A 17,031-nucleotide genomic window follows, 5' to 3' on the forward strand; every position below is an offset into this window, starting at 1 on the left:
TGAACGACCAATACCTACACTCTTCCATGAGTGGGGTCAAAAATGACCCCAATTAGAATCAATGTGTTTTTGCAATGAATTAAAAAAAATGTCTTTAATTTTGGTTAAAGGTGATTATATTTATTATATTCGGGTCAACAAAAGACTGATTTTACATTTAACATGCTTATTTATAACTTTTTATAAAAACAATTAGATAGCTACATATTATATGTAAGTAAAGGCACAGCCATGCATGTGTACACACACACACACACGCACACACAACACACACACCACACACACACACACACACACACACACACACACACACACACACACACACACACAAATCAATAATCATATGATAGGTTACCTAACAGGTTAGCTTTTATTAGAAGGAATTATGAATACAGTGAGTCTCTACACAACAAATGCAGTAATATCAGCTGGCTTACTAAACTAGTGTAATGTTAGCTAGCTTAGTAAGCTAGTGTAATGTTAGCTAGCTTAGTAAGCTAGCTAACAGAGTACTAACATTACTACTAACATTATTTAGCAGTTAGCTAACTAGTGTCTACTTTGTTGACCAACATGATACTCTATCACCGAAAAGTCATGGAGTTGATAAATGAAGATAATACTTAGATGTATGCTGCTGTGTCAAACTGACCTGGTGGGTGAGACTGCAAGCATCAATGTGTAAGTGCGGACAGGAAACTGTNTGACCCCTCCCCCACGGCTCCTTTCCCCCAACATTATGACCCCTCCCCCACGGCTCCCTTTCCCCACCTCAAACGTTCATTGTGGCCTAGGTGTTATTTGTATTTGAGTAAACCGATATTGAAGTAAAAAGGGTTATGATCTCACCAATGCTAAGCTAAATGTTGCTAACCTCTTCGTCTTCACTTTCTCACGTCATTGAGTTTCTGCACAGATTTAAAAACCTCCTCACCGATGAGCACCTTTTTATATTTACTCTTCTTTGTAAAGTTTAACGCTGCCTTTTGAACAAATGTAAAGCTGCTGTAAGTACGGGGTTCATCTCGTGTCTTCGAAAACAAATTTGCAAATTAAAACGAAAATTGGTCAGAAATTAGTTTTTCTTGCAAAAGATATTTCATTTCAGTTTCAATCGTTTTTCCCACAAAGCATTTTTTAAATTGCACAAAAGACCAACAAGTCTTTAATTTCTGAAATATAGAACATGTTACCTTAACGATTTTTCTGTGATTAAATCCCCGCTCTGAATTACCTGTAATCTCTCCTCGTTAACCTGACCAGGTGTCTCCCTCTCCTCGTTAACCTGGCCAGGTGTCTCCCTCTCCTCGTTAACCTGGCCAGGTGTCTCCCTCTCCTCGTTAACCTGGCCAGGTGTCTCCCTCTCCTCGTTAACCTGACCAGGTGTCTCCCTCTCCTCGTTAACCTGACCAGGTGTTTTCCATCCAGAAGTTTCAGCTAAATAAAATCTATTTATTGATTTAGTATTTATTAGACGTATGACAGCGGCCCGTCGCCCGAGCGTCTCCAAACTATTCCACTAAATGTTTTTTATTCACTCGCCTGCTGAATATTTTTTTTGTACGTTTTTATATTGAGTTTTTCTACAAAGCTGTTAAATCTGTGCTTTATTATCTAAATTGTGCGATGGAAGCAGACGGATATTAAAGATGATGACTTTCTGTATGAACACACTTTTATACGAACAAGAACACATGAAGACATTCGAGTTTAACATATTTGTATTTATTGTTTGAAAAAATAAAATAAAGAAGCTGTTTTATACATTTGTGAGATGTTTCTTTTTAAAGAGTCCTGATGTTCAGGTGTATATCAGTATGTAGTGTCTCTACTTTAAAGAGTCCTCTCCTGCTGATGTTCAGGTGTATATCAGTATGTGGTGTCTCTACTTTAAAGAGTCCTCTCCTGCTGATGTTCAGGTGTATATCAGTATGTAGTGTCTCTACTTTAAAGAGTCCTCTCCTGCTGATGTTCAGGTGTATATCAGTATGTAGTGTCTCTACTTTAAAGAGTCCTCTCCTGCTGATGTTCAGGTGTATATCAGTATGTAGTGTCTCTACTTTAAAGAGTCCTCTCCTGCTGATGTTCAGGTGTATATCAGTATNAAAAAAGAAAGGAGAGAGGGAGGAAAGAGCATCCAGCAGAGCAGGGAGCTTCCTCTGTGCTGTCAAAGCCTCTGGATCATGTCCCCATTGGTCTCTCTCTCTCTCACACACACACACACACACACACACACACACACACACACACACACACACACACACACACACACACACACACACACACACACACACACCCAATTGCTCCCTTCTCCCTCAAACCAACCTCCCTCCCTCCCTTCCCTCTCATGAAAAGAGTGTCTTGGCAGGGTAATTAAGAATGGCCTCTAAACACAGGAGAATGGCAAGAACGCTCCAGATGAAAGTAAATGATTAAAATAATTACAGGCTGAGAGCTGACGAGCCGGAGTGTGGGGTGGCCGCCGGACATTTGTCGGTAATTAGATAATTAATCTGAATGCAAATGATGAGCCCTAACGAAGCAGTCAAGCTGAACCAGCGACAACTGCCGTGAGTGAAATGTAGGGAGAGAGGAAGGGGGGGAGAGAGGGGAAAAAAGCAAGAGGGGAGAGGGTAAAAAAAACAAAAACTCCCCTAAAAAGATCTGCATGAACAGACTCAAAAGCCAAGCAACAGCAGCATTGTAAATCAATAACTGTTTTTGGCAGCTCCAAAACACTCTACTTTCAGTGACAAGCAGACATGAATACCTTGTTAAAAATATGCAGAAAAAAGAGGCAAGCCACCATGTGTTGTGCTCTGCAAAAAAAAGTTGAAATATGTCTCGTCTCCCAGGCAGCTGAAATGCCAAATGAAGGGTAAGAACATGAAACGGCACCTGAGGAAGAAAACAGAGCAGGCTTTGCAAACCCTAAAATGCGTGAGCAAATTGTTGATTTACTCACTCGCTGCTACACACTCATAAGTCTCTTTTGCTCACACACACACAAATACTATCAATTCAATTCAATTCAAAGGGGCTTTATTGGCATGAAAGTTAAATTAAACAATGTTGCCAAAGCATCACAATACAAAATAATTAACAACATTAACATACATTTCAAATGTTTACATATTATTGATGTATACAGTGATACAATTACATTTCAATATCAGCACGTGTACGTGATTTCAGCAGATGTAAACAAGCAACTTCATAGTTTATAACGTTTTTTTTCAAGTTTTGTACAACAGGTGAAGATATAACTTGTCAGCATCCTAAAACTACGCTGGGTGACTGCTTTAAATGTATATAAATATCTTCTGGTTTTATTTATTGTGTATGCACTGTGGCGTTGTTTTAATTGGGTGCTGTAAAACAACTAAGGGTTGAATAAAAGCTGGAATAAAGAGCATCTGGGAAAAAGACTTCCAACACCAGTATGAATCAAGTGGCTCCCAAAACGTGCAAAAAAGATCGAATGAAATAATAATAAAATGTCTAAATATATTTTTTGAATAGTAAATGGAAGAGCATTTGTTTACTTCGGCTTTTAAGTACTGCTAGATTTACTGAGTTGTATTACAAATACCAAGACAATACTAAATCACTGGAATTTCCAATTTCTTTACTTACAAGATATTCCCCATGCACATTTATGAATACAAATTGAAAAACATGTTGCATTCAAAGCCCAGCAGTAGTTGTTTCTGTCCCTTAATAAGACCCATAATGTCTAAGATAAAACTGTTGTAAAAGATTATTATTACAACATCAAGAAACCCTACTTTAAATAGAAATGATACATTTTTGTGATGTTGAAATTGTAAGAGCCATGATAACCCTTTGGTTTTATGAATGAAAGTTGGACCTGCATGAATCCATTCCGTTGATCTGAGAGGATGCTGCAGTTAAGAGGCAGACATGACGGTTGATCACTCCCCCTCGTTAGAGCACATTATGCAACACAACCATTTACACCTTTAAGAGACTCTAGAGGAACATGTTTTACCTGTCCACCATTCTCATTAAATCCAGACAGATCGCCCAGACTGCTTCTTCAGTCTGCCTCATTATAATCACTGGAGACCAGTGCTGCATACAGGAATGTGTTGTTAGCATAGACTGTACATATAGACGTTGTGAGACAGAAGCTTGTTAGGGCCCTGCGCAGGTTAACCTCATCACTAACAAGTGCCGTCATTCTCCCTCACAGCTCCAACAGTCACTTTTTAAAGCTCAGAACACTTTTAATTATATTAATGTGTTTTGCATGACAGTCTCTTAACTGCACTCATGTTTCAATATGTAAAGGACTGTGTTGTTGTTTTTTCAAAGCCTGTGCTCTGCAAATTGTTTTTTCATTTTTATTAAATTTGATCTATTACCAAAAACCGACATCTCAAAATGTATTGTTAAGGCAGAATACAAATATGTCTTTAAAATAGACAGTGTTGTCGCTGAAGGACCCTCTAAATCAGGGGATTTTATTTGTTGAAACTGTATTTACAGGCAAGCAAAACAAAATATAAACTTCTTATATTTAAGAAAGGTCAGATGTATTTCTGCTGGTATAAAAACATCCCTTAATACAATAGGTTATCATTACTCAAAATAATGTTTAAACGTTTCAAAACTACAGCTCCAATTTTAGTTTGGTATTCAAAATACAATTAAAACTTTTAAAGCCATTTAAAACTAAGTATATTTGTTTTTGTTTATCTTGGACCTTAAACATGACAGATAGAAGATATTTAAATCACAGTAAAGAAATCTGTATAATGTTTAAAACAAAACAAAGAACAGGTTTAAGGGTTTACTTGTCTACCTAGAACATGTCTCAAACAAACACAATGAGAGCATTTAACTGAACAACACAAAACTCAAAATAATGTACATAACATAAAGCTAGAAATATACAAAAACATGTGTGAATATCAGTGTTGTCCTCTCAGACGCATGTCTGCTAGAACATAGTATGCTATAACAAAATCCTTCAGTCTTTCAGTCACATTATTTACTCCACAAGCAACTCAAACTGCTCTGCCTTTTCATGCTCTTCGTTTACCTGGGCTAAAAGTGCCTCTATCTCTGTGGTGCTTAACTGCTGGACCTTATTCCTCCTTCTCTTCTGCTTCACCACAACTACTCCGGGGATGTTTAGGTCCATCTCAGGTATGGCTGATCCACAGTCAGCCGTGTCAAGCAGAGACGTGAATGAGTTCAGCCCAGACAAGGATCCAGAAAGCTCCAGACCTGCCTTCGGCCTCTCGACTCTCCGGATCACCTGTGGGGTGTTCATGTTCTGAAAGCCGAACATGTTTTCCTTGCAGTCGGGGCTGTTTATGGACTGGTCGCTGAGCCTGCTGTAGGAGCGGCGCACCTTCTGCGACCACACCACGTCCCCTGGTTCCACTGCCGGGGGCTGGGGGTGAGAAGGGCCCGGCGGTGAGGAGGGGAGTATCGGGGAGAGGACAATGGCCTTCAGCTTCTTCTTCTCCGCCGAAGAGGAGCCCCCACGGCCCGGGACAGGATCCGGGGTGGAGACCTTCGGCTTCTTCTGCTGGGCGGGCGTGTTTTCCTTGTTTTTCTCCAACGGTGCGACTGTTTTTCTGGGTGCTATTTTCCTCACAGTAATGGAGCGTTTAGCAGCAAACGCCATTTTGATGTCAGCTTTAACCTGGATATTAGCCGGAGGAGAGCTCAACCGCGGTGACCGTCTTCTCTGTGAGCCGTTGATGGGTTTTAACTCAGCCATTATGTTTTTGGGCGTCCCTTCGTTCATACTGACCGTAAACTGGCGATATAACCGAGTATGTTTAGATGAGTTCTAAACTGTAGAGTAGTATCGCCACAAGGCTGTTACAAACAACTGCAGTCCGCTCAAATTGCCCGCCCGAGTCGCGTTGAAAAGACGTAGTCGCGGTTTCCGGTGACGACAACATCCCGCGCCATCTATCTCAAACTTTTGCTGTGTAATCTGGACAGTCGAGGCTAAAAGGAACTTGTGTGCTATTTCTAGAATATATAGGAATACTTCACTTCTTACCTGTTATACAAAATGGAATATTTAGTCGGGATACAGGGACCGGATTTCGTACTGGTTGCCGCCGATAATGTTGCAGCCAGCAGCATCATTCAGATGAAACACGGTATGACAACGCGTTAGCTTAGCATTAGCCATTATGTCGGTTGATTTTGCTATAACCTGCTAACAACACCTGTTTTTATAGTTCTTGTTCACTCTTAAGCCAGTTTATGTTACTGACAGAGCATGCTTAAATAATTCCACTATCACGTTAGATTGGTGTGTAATATATAAATTATTCTAATATCACATAATTTACTCCTATTCCGAATTGAATTTAAGCTAACAAAGCTAACCCTAGCTAACGTTACGTTAAAGTCGCGGATAATCTTACATATTCTGTTTTTACACAATTTCTTTCCATTGCTCACATTTGCATGTGTGGGCAGAATAATGATTGTGTACTGCACAGAGTTACATATATGTTATGTCTTTTAAATAAATAAATAAGTTAGGTTAGCACTAGCTGCCAAGTCAGGCTTCTGACAGTGAAAGTGAAAGAGCTTACTGATTTCAAGTTACTCACCCTGGAGTTGCTTAATGGCCAATTTCTGAAACCCTACACTCTATTTATGTTTCAGGGGATATCTTTTTCACAGCCTATACACAGAAACATTCAGATATACATATGAAAACATACATATTTAGATACTACACCACAACTTCATGTATACATGTATTCAATAATCGAATTTCACAACAGTGTCAGCCAAACAGAGTGTGCAGGGCTGCTGAAGTAACACAACTGTTGTTGTATGTCTCACTAGATAAAAGTAATATTTATGTGATGGTGTTTTGGGGGTAAGGGGTTGATCAGGGTAATTTGATATTGTGCTAGGCGTGTTATGACTCTGAGATTCACATCTGAATAACTGGGTATAGGAAGGCAGCACGCACAGGATAAAGACATTGTGGGGTTTTTGTGTTGCTTTTCAGACCAAGACAAGATGTTCAAACTAAGTGAGAAAATCTTGCTGCTGTGTGTTGGAGAAGCGGGAGACACGGCACAGTTTGCAGAGTACATTCAGAAGAACCTTCAGCTCTACAAAATGAGGAATGGTAAGGACCCCTTGGCTGTTAATTCAGCTGTGAAACATTCATTCCTTTTTCTTGAAAGTTTCCTTTATCTCTAGATGTTGGCAAAGTTGCCGTATTGGAAGGCAAATTGTATATGCCAGAGAAGAAGTGACCAGAAACATTGTCTAATATTTTGTCTATTGTTTTTCTCAGGTTATGAACTCAGTCCATCAGCCGCCGCTAACTTCACAAGAAAGAATCTGGCAGACTACCTTAGAAGCAGGGTAACTATTATTATACACACTAGGGCTGAACGATATATCGTGTCATGGCGATAACCGCGATATGCGCATTCGCGATATTCACACCGCAGGGACGTGCGGTTTTATTCATTTTTTTTNCAGTATCTGTGTGTGAAATTGTTCCATCCTCAAAAACAAAAAACTAATGCTTCTGCGTTCTAGCTGCAGCTTCTAGCAACGGTCTTCTGTTAAAAAAAGGACACTGAATGTCCTGAATGTGGCATCACAAATAGGGATGTCCCGATCACCTTTTTTTGCTCCCGATCCGATTCCGATCATTTGATTTTGACAATTTGCCGATACCGATTTTTCCCGATCCGATCTTTATGCAATGCATTAAGAGAAAAAAAAAGCATTCAAGTTGTCCCTTAAGGTTATTTTTTTATTTAAATTGGATATTCTATCCAACATGGATATAGTTTCTTTTTTTCACAGCAGCATTGGATCAGTTCAGTTGTGCAACATTGGATCAAAACAAAATAAAGCTTTCAGTACTCGTTAGCTTACTGCTACTATTAGACACTGCGCCCTGCCCACTCTGTTGCCAGATTTGAGAGAAATAAGCAACCAGGTCTATGAAAACAAGCCCCAAAGAAGCAACACATACATGATGTTGTGTAATTTGAAACCAAAACTAAGGCCTCAGGATGACTTTAAGACTTGAACATGGTCATTTTTGTTTTGTAACATTGAATAAAAAAAAGTATTTATAAAAAATAAAAATCCCGATCCCCGATTTTTTTCTTCCGATCTTTTGAAAATCACGTGATCGGCTCCGATCACGTGATCGGATCGGGACATCTCTAATCACAAACATGACTTGAGTCTGAACACAGCAGACAACAGGAGTATTTACAACAGCATATAAAAACAAAAAATAGTGCATGTGGGTGCACACTTACATTCTCTGTCTTACTGTTACATAAATCCCATGATTGTGGGAGATTAAGTTGGCTTCATCATCTCAATCAGTGATTAAGTGAATAATAAAGTTTATATCAGGTTACGATCAGCCTGTCACTCATTATTTTCAGGGCGGGTTTGGAGGAACAGAGGAGACGGTGATCGCGGAAGCTTTCCTCCTGCCTTCACAAACTTTACACACGTATCGTCTGAAAATAGCAAGAGGACATTCATACTCTGCAATCCAAGACTTAACTAAATCCACCAAAAACCTGACATGATTGTAACGCGAGTATTTCTTTAAAACATAAATCCCTGTGTGTCTGAGCCGCAGTGACACGGACTGATTCAGAGCGGGTCCTTCTGCTGTTGGTTCTGGACTGGTGTTCTTGTGTTGGTGGATAAAGCAGACTGCTCCGTGTTTGGTGTCCATGTGCCGTTCTCACGTCTGTTCCCTGATCTCTGCGTCACCGACCGAATTGATATTAAAGTGACAGGAAAAAAAACGTTATTGTAAAGCCGCGGCCGTAGAATCAGGAAGCAACGTTACTACGCTATAATCGATTATGTTCTGTCACTGCATCGATGCAGAATCGTCCGCATCGCGATGCATCGTAGAAACGATTAATTTCAACACCCCTACTACTAATACAACACAGTCAACACAGCTTATACAATTGATTTTTAATGTTATGAAATATAACAGCTACATATCATTTGCCAATTCAGATGAGTGTCTTATGACAAAACAACTTAAAGAGGTTAGAGACACCAGTGAAGAAATGTGTAGGAAAATGTAGGAAAATTATGCATAAACTAGATTTTCAAAAATATATACATAAATATACACTACAGTGACATCTGGCGTCGTTTTTGTAAGACATTTTTACTTCCGCATAAAAAAAGCCTCCCCACGTGACCTCCCGCGTGTGACGCAACATGGGGGAGGGCGGCCGGTCTAACGTATGAATAAACATGGATCACAATGCTAGTTTTGACACAGAAGAGGTTGAAAATATATATTCGAATGCATATGATTATAATTATGAGCCTGCTAGGCGTCCAAGAGACCAGGAGCAGCCAAGGATTAGAAGAAATAACGGCCATCGGAGAGAAATGGAGCTTTGGTGTGTGGAGAACCAGTGGAGAACAGAGCAGCTTTCTTGGTGAGTGACCGGCGTTAGCTACAGTTAATGTTAGCTAACGTCAGTCACATCACAACATTCTAAAGTTAGCAATCATATATCAGTCAGGCTATAACTAAAGTAGTATTGATAATATAGTAACGTTACTGGCAGGACTGTTGATACCGATCCATAACAGAAACGAATGAGCAAGTATCAGCCGTATCTCGCGTTACCTAACCTTACCGGAGAGAGAGAGAGCAGCGAACCCCCCTTCGCTCCTCTCTCTCTCCCCTCCAGTACGCGAGATACGGCTGATACTTGCGCATTAGTTTCTGTTATGGATCAGTATCAACAGTGTAGAGTATGTGCTGCAGGGAGGTGGATGCACCTCGCACAACGCACCCAGGAACAAAAGCTAGCTCCGGTCCTTTTCCTGTTAGGGAAACTGTGGACTCGATGTCCTGACAGGCTCGAGTTTGTGCAACCTGCACAAACACAAGCTCATTTGAAATTGTTGTCTGAGATAATGTGTTTCTGTTGGCACTGGTAGTTTCTAAATACGATGGTCTTTTACTCTCAGCCCATTAAACAGCCATCAGCTTCCTAAAGCTGTGGTAGTAACTTTGATCTCTTTGAAATGTTTCCTTCGGGAAGATATTGTTTGTTTTACAGTTTGATGAGAGATAGGACAATTATCATAACCATAGTGTGGAGCACATATCTGGTTTGAACCTCATTTCTGCACACTCAAGAGAAGATTTCTTCTGGTTGGTCCACTTTAGGTCCTCACAGCAACTAGCCAATACAATTATAGTAGGAGGGTTTTGATAAAGAATGAAATCGCTTTGATAGTCAATCAGTTCCTATGCATGTATTTTCTTATTTAACAAGATAATCTCTACAATTTAACACACTTTTTAACAGAATAAGTAACCCGTTTCTCAAAGTTCCCACCGGCCAAAAGGGTTTTCTAGATATAATGGCGCAACCAGCAAATTAATTCACCATATTTTGTTCTACTGTAATATACAATTAGTTTTTATTAAACTGACTGATATGATTGTGTGATATTCCAAAGAGGGAACTTTTGGATTTGAGCCCTTGAAGACCATTTACATGCACACAAAAAAACCATAATAAGATATTTTTCAGACCCATTGCAAAAACATTTAACATCTGTATCTTGTATATTTCCCCAGTTAACAAAACAGTATCTTATGAATCCTCTGTACTAGTCAATTAAGCATATTCATTATACAGTAATTAGTGAACAAACCTATACATATTTTAATTTCTATTTCTACTTAATTACAATCCTCTGTTTGCATTTGCAATCTCATTTAGCTGCAGGGAACCAATGATATAATCACAAATTAATTTAAAAAGTAATACTCACTTCACTCAAATGACAGCGACGGTAACATATGAGGAAGGTTTACTGATCCCCAAAGATGTGTTTTTAATTTTTGATTGGAAGTATTGATTTTTGGCTAAAACAAGAAACTCGGCACTCGAACACAACAGCGGCAAATCCTCTCTAATGACATGACACTGCTGGGATGTGGTATTGGAGACGTTCTACTGGGAATTATATCTCCCTTGTAATTAAAGCCCCTGTTTGTGCCCTTATCAGCTTGAGAACCAGTAGATGCATTTTGACGAACAGGTACATTTGTCAGCTTGTTGTGAGTAGTGACGGAGGTTTCTCCCTTTTGAGACTTAATGAAACCACCTGAGCCTGCAGGAGTCTCCCACCATTACCCTCCAGTTTCCCAGGGTATATTCATATAAAACACTAGCATTGCTTTGACCTTAAACACTTCAATACCTAAATATGTCAAAAAAAAATATGTAAGAACAGAATTCTGCCTTTTTTTTATTATTTAAGCCTTAGCTTAGATTTCCAAAAGGAAAATAAACCAGAAACCATTAATCTCCAGTGCTTAAGGCCTGAGAGTCATGTAGAAGCAAAATACACTTTTATACTACAAAGTACAGGGCAATAACTTGTTTTATGTACATTTATACCGTATATTTAAACAAACTTTGAGACTTACAGTAGTTTATCACTCAGAACTATAGGTTAAGTTTTAAAGGTCGGTTGACTTTCTATTACACCCCTATTTGCAAGAGTATTGAACATATCCATCAAGTACTGATTGTTTCTCTGTTGGGCAACTTTTTCTTCTTCTTTTTTTAAAGTGAAATGCATTCAGTTTATCCAAACTAATCTCACTAAAGTGCCTCACAGAGTTTTATGTTCTGTACAACAAACAAAACCCTTGATGCTTAGAGGGAAACAAGAAGAACAAAATATGCCAAACTCCTTAACACATCAAGGGTAAAGAACTCTAAAACAGTACATATTAGATTAATCATTAAAGATTAAGTAAAAGCATTTTAAGAATGTCATTCAATACTCTATTTTAAAAAAGTAGTGAAGTTTGATACCCAGCCCTAGTAACACATATTATGCAGACTTGTTAGCACAAAGTGCCGCTTATAAAACATTAGGATACCCTTTTCTATCAATTATTTAGATTTTCTATTGAACAGAATAAAGCCAAGATGACACCCAAATATATGACCTTTTGCATATAAGACTGAAAGCTGCACATTGTCACATTTAAGAGGCGTTAACAGGCCAGTAATCCAACATTTTGCTAAAAAACAACTTAAAGGTGAACTATCATGCAAAATGCACTTTAGTACATCTTTTATACATGAATATGTGTCCCCGGTAGGGATGGGTATCGTTAGGATTTTATCGATATCGGTACCGGTACTGCTTATCGGTATCGGTATTTTTCGATACTCTTATCGATACTTTTCAATAATTTGGTGTTAATAAACTAAAAAAAGACAAGGCGTTGTGCCTGCAAGACTGCACCCAGGTACACAAAAATATATTACCCGTGCGCAGCAGTTAACCTGCCTGCGAGCCTTCGCTCAGGTCACATTTACACACGGCGCGGCTGAAGCCCGCTAGCACTATTAGCACTAGCAGTATCGCTAGCACCGTTTAAGATTCAATGAGTGTCTCGTTTGCAAATGCTTCATTAAGTTGCTTGTGTTACCCCCTTTACAAGCAACTAATTGAGTACATAGATTGCACCTTGCACTATCGCCACTACATTTTTTTAAAGTGCATCCAGACCTTCGATCGCTTCGCTCTGTCCGCCATGCCTGCGGGAGTCTCACAACAATAATAAGAGCGCTGTTGAGAGAGATGAGGAGTGGCATTTACAGTGGCCAATCAGAGGGTTCTAACACGGGATGAGGGTTCCCAACCAACCAGAATGGTTTAAAGTTAAACTAAGGAAGTAGACGTAACAGATATATCGATAGCAGCACCGTTTGTCCAGCGGCTTAACGGTATACCGATACCGTCCAATCAGGTACTGGTATTGACTTAGTTCCGGTTCTCGGTACCCATCCCTAGTCCCCGGTGTTCCAGGGAACTCACCAAGTGTCAGAAAACACAACCCTCTCTATTTTCCTCCATACCCAAATCTCTTAAAAAGGGGCTGCAACGGATCTGATACAGACTGATCCAGATTTGAACACTTCTATGACGTCACAGAAGTGGCGCTACGGCTATTGGGCCAACTCCACCAATCAGGAGGAGACAGCCATGGACATTGCCTTTCGAAAGCGCTGGAGACACTGTAGTACATATGCCAGGCCTGTAGATGGTGATGTTCTCACAGAATCAGCCCATACAAAGACAGTGTTAAATTGAGCGAAATGAGGAATGGCTAAAATGCATGATCTGTTTGGTATTTTGAAAAATAAAAAGTATAAATATGCCTTATATAGGTATGGTCCTACACTATATTATTCAAATATAGCATGATAGGTCCACTTTAAAGTTTCTATCTCTGCTTCTTTCTATTTAGCTGTGACCAGTTATTGCGGGTGTGTTTTGCATCTTAGTTCCCAGAGATCCAAACAATGTCAATTGGGATCTTCCCCGGGAAAACACACTCAGTTCGTAAAACGACAAATGCAATGGCTTTCATCATTGGGCTGCTTCATCAGTGGGTCATACATACATACTATCATTGTGCGATAGATGATGACTCAACAGGCATTCATTAAAGGAAAATCTTTAAGAATATTACTCTGAATTATTTCCTAGTTAATTTTTCTTCTCATGGCCGTATCAAATGATCAACTAATGATCTTTAGCCCTGCCTATTTTACATTTGCTTTTACCTTGTAGCACTTACGTTACTGTCTGTGTACGTGATGACATATGTGGGTTGAGATGTCACGCCCATTGCTCTCGTCAGCTCCGCTTCTCGTATCCTGGCATCGTAACTCTTGCACTAATTTGTTAAGAGTAGTGCAGCCGCTGCCTGTCACAATAGCAGAAGGGTGAAAATAATTACAAAAAACAATTAGTGTGGCAGAGGAGGGAATGTGGGACACATCGAACGGGGGATAGGGGTAGAGCAGGGGGAGGAGCGGGGGTCCCAGGGGGAAACAGCCAGGCCCAGTAGACAACAGCACACAGACCGGAGTGTGAGAACGAGTAGGAGTCAACATACACACAGAAATACAAGATGCAGGAGGGACCTATAGGATCGTTTTTATTCTGTCAAGGTTGCTCATGTTGTGGAGGATAACATTTATATTCATGTCTTGCCATAAGCTGCGAGTGTATCGTTATTTCTTTGTGCCTCACGGTTATGAATTTGGTTTTTATGAGTGCAGGATTTACTAATGCTGCATTCTCAGGAGTGTTCAGAAACTGAAGCAGTAGCAGTTTCTCCGCTGCTTCCCACACCTTCCTCCAGCTATGCTCTCCTCACATCCATCAACCTCCAGAGTACACGGACATTTGCAAATTATGTTGTATAAACAGTTTTTTTTTTAATGGTGTTTTTCCCCCCAGAATATCTTGAGTATGTAGAATAGTTAATATGTGGTGTCCATTTGAATGTGAACATCTTTTAACATCAACTAAACCCAACACTTCTTTTACAAACGTGCAGAAGATCGAAAATGACCTGATTTTGGGTCTTATTTTGGTCGATTATGATTCCCTTTGAAGAAGTGTTAAACAATTTCTACAATAACTCACAACTCTTATTTTCTCATAGATCAATCTATTATCTTTCACATTCATATATTTATACCGTTAGATCTACAAAGTAGAAAAAAAATATTTTTAAAATGCCAAGTTTTTCTTTTATTCAACCCTGAACTCCAAATATATTCAATCATCAGCTTCACATCCTGACATTTAGGAAGTAAATCATTAATTACTTGACACACTTGTTCAAATATGTTGTTTATACCATTTTTAGCATTACAACATTTCTTTAAATGTAGGATAATAATGTTTTACAGAACTTTCTACATCCATCAATACGTTTGTCCATTGAAGAAAAACGAAGTCTTAAGTTATGGTGTTTGCGTTAAGGAAACACAACATCCAAAATTGATTAAAGACAAACAGTTATAAAGTTGTTGGATCCCGAACAAAACATTTCTAAAACATGTACTGCATACATTAAGCCAATGTGTTGACTAAAGCAACCTTTCATGTAAATGTAGGTATACACCGCCTGTAGCCCAAGACAATGCTCAGTCGCTGTCTGGGGAACTGGCTGCATGTTGGACTTTATTTTAATTAATCTGATTAAATCATTCCAGATTCAAGTTGAGGCCAGACAGAAAGGAAAGATAATGATCTGCTTTTTGTATCAAATCTTTCTCTCTCTTTTTTTTTTATTAACATCCTTAAATCATCCTTCAAACAAAAAAATCCTCATATGATCCCACTGGCACATCCAGAGCCTTAGGTTAAAAACCACTGGCTGATAAATTAATCAGTGGTATATTGTTCATTCTGATGGCCTTATTCCTGCAGGATAAATTACAGATGAGTCCTTTAGTCTGAGAGATGTCATACCCCAGTGGCTGCAGACCTCCGGGAGGTGTAGTTAGCTAAAGTCAGCAGAGCACGTCGGCGCAGAGTAAGCGAAACCACGTTCACATACCAGCCGCCCGTCCACAAAAACAACTCCGCTAACCTCTGGAGTACTGCTCTCACTCAAGCTTTAGAGAGGAGACGAGAAAAAAAAACAAAAAACGGTAAGCAGAATCACCTGAGGCCTCGACTCTGCTGCCTGCGTATCGGTAATGATACACATGAAATTCACTGCAGAGCAAAACAACAACTGCTAAAGTTTTAAGGGCATTGAAACTCAGCATCTGCTTTGCCTCTATTTGTTTTAGCTTCCTGTCTGATGTGCTGCAATATTTGCCAAAGAATTGCAGATTGAAGAGGTGTACAGAATTGATATTGAATTGACGAATGTAAGGCGTCTGAGACTTGAGGTAAATAGATACAGGAAGTGGAGGCAGACGGGTTATAAATATCACTTGGATTTTCTTTTATTACATTTGTTTACATATGTTTTGTGATATGAAGCCAAAAAACAAAAGCTATTTTATTTTCAATAGCCGCAGCAACAGTTAGCCTCTGAGTGCTGGTGGTCTACAGCTGGCCCCATATGGGTTTGTAAAATATTGTGTAGCAGGGGCGAGCACACATTGGTTACAAATAATTACTAGTGCCATATTGCGTACAGCTCCCCTGCTCCTGCACAGATGAACAATTAATACAGCAGATTGAGGAGAAATGCCAATAAAGAGAACATGCCCCGGGGCAGGGTGCAAAAATAGGGGGAGAGAGGGAGGCAGTGGGAGGAAGGAACGGAGGGAGGGAGTGCTGGAACGTGGCAGCAGAGAGTTTGTGGATCAGTTTGCGATGATTTTTAGCGACCTTAATTTGTGTAACAGCTAAAGCTCTTTAATAAAAATGGCTCGGAGTCCTACATTCATAATGTGTTAAAGGGAGAGATCGCCAATTTTCCTATTTTGTGTTGAGTTTAAGAGGATCAATAGCACTCGTTTTCTCACACTGAATATGAAGCTACTTGCCCGTTAGCTTAGCACAAAGACTAGAAACCGCTAGCTTGGCTCTTCCCAACGATAACTTGACCTGCCTCACAGTATCAAGCTCTCAAATTAACAGTTCAACGTTTTTTAAAAATAATAATCCTGTAAGTCAGTGTACAACTGTGATTGCACACTTGATTGATTTGACAATTTGTTTTGGCCATTTTTAAAGCTACTAGTAAATTGTAATACTTTTTGTGTTATGGGAAAATGTAGCTGCCATTTTTCACAAATAATGATGAAAGTATTTGTTAGTTGCCGGCCTAATTACAACAATCATTTGTCATTGTTGTTACTAACTTTAAAAGCTACACTTCATGGTAGTTTGGTGTGGATTATCTCTCGGCTACTTTTTTGTAAACCAGGCTAACTGTTTCATTCAATTTCCAGTCTTTGTGCTAAGCTAAGCTCGTGCATGCTGCGGCTTCATTTTGATCGTACTTGAAGGTGGTATCAATCTCATCAAGAATGAAAATAAAAGTATATTTTTTGAAAAATCCCTAAAACAGTTGGAGGTGGTTAGTGTCTGATGAAGGCATCAGAAGAAACACACAGTTAAAGCTTTTGTTTCAACGGTCTCCTTGTTTGGCTGAGAAACAAACGGCAGCGGGGGGCGGGG

General features: G+C 39.5%; 2 protein-coding genes and 1 long non-coding RNA gene across 3 annotated transcripts in view; 2 read left to right on the forward strand and 1 right to left on the reverse strand.

The window, feature by feature from the left end:
- The first annotated feature begins 707 nt into the window (after positions 1-707).
- LOC104962768 (uncharacterized) lies at positions 708-1,766 on the forward strand. The gene is made up of 2 exons (XR_800241.1): positions 708-1,263; positions 1,294-1,766. It is a non-coding gene; the product is annotated as an uncharacterized lncRNA (long non-coding RNA).
- A 1,359-nt stretch (positions 1,767-3,125) lies between these two features.
- cdca5 (cell division cycle associated 5) lies at positions 3,126-5,879 on the reverse strand. The gene has a single exon (XM_010791274.1). The coding sequence runs from the start codon at positions 5,783-5,785 to the stop codon at positions 5,018-5,020; it is 768 nt and encodes a 255-aa protein (XP_010789576.1). The 5' UTR covers positions 5,786-5,879; the 3' UTR covers positions 3,126-5,017.
- Positions 5,880-5,913: 34 nt separating this feature from the next.
- psmb2 (proteasome 20S subunit beta 2) overlaps positions 5,914-17,031 on the forward strand; it is a 14,630-nt gene continuing 3,512 nt past the window's right edge. Inside the window, exons 1-3 of the mRNA XM_010791275.1 lie at positions 5,914-6,152; positions 7,025-7,147; positions 7,319-7,389. Coding sequence (XP_010789577.1) covers positions 6,062-6,152; positions 7,025-7,147; positions 7,319-7,389 — 285 coding nt within the window. The 5' untranslated portion in view covers positions 5,914-6,061. The remainder of the gene's footprint in view (positions 6,153-7,024; positions 7,148-7,318; positions 7,390-17,031) is intronic.

This window comes from Notothenia coriiceps, unplaced genomic scaffold, assembly GCF_000735185.1.
Source record: "Notothenia coriiceps isolate Sejong01 unplaced genomic scaffold, NC01 NC01_scaffold00035357, whole genome shotgun sequence".
NCBI lineage: Eukaryota > Metazoa > Chordata > Actinopteri > Perciformes > Nototheniidae > Notothenia > Notothenia coriiceps.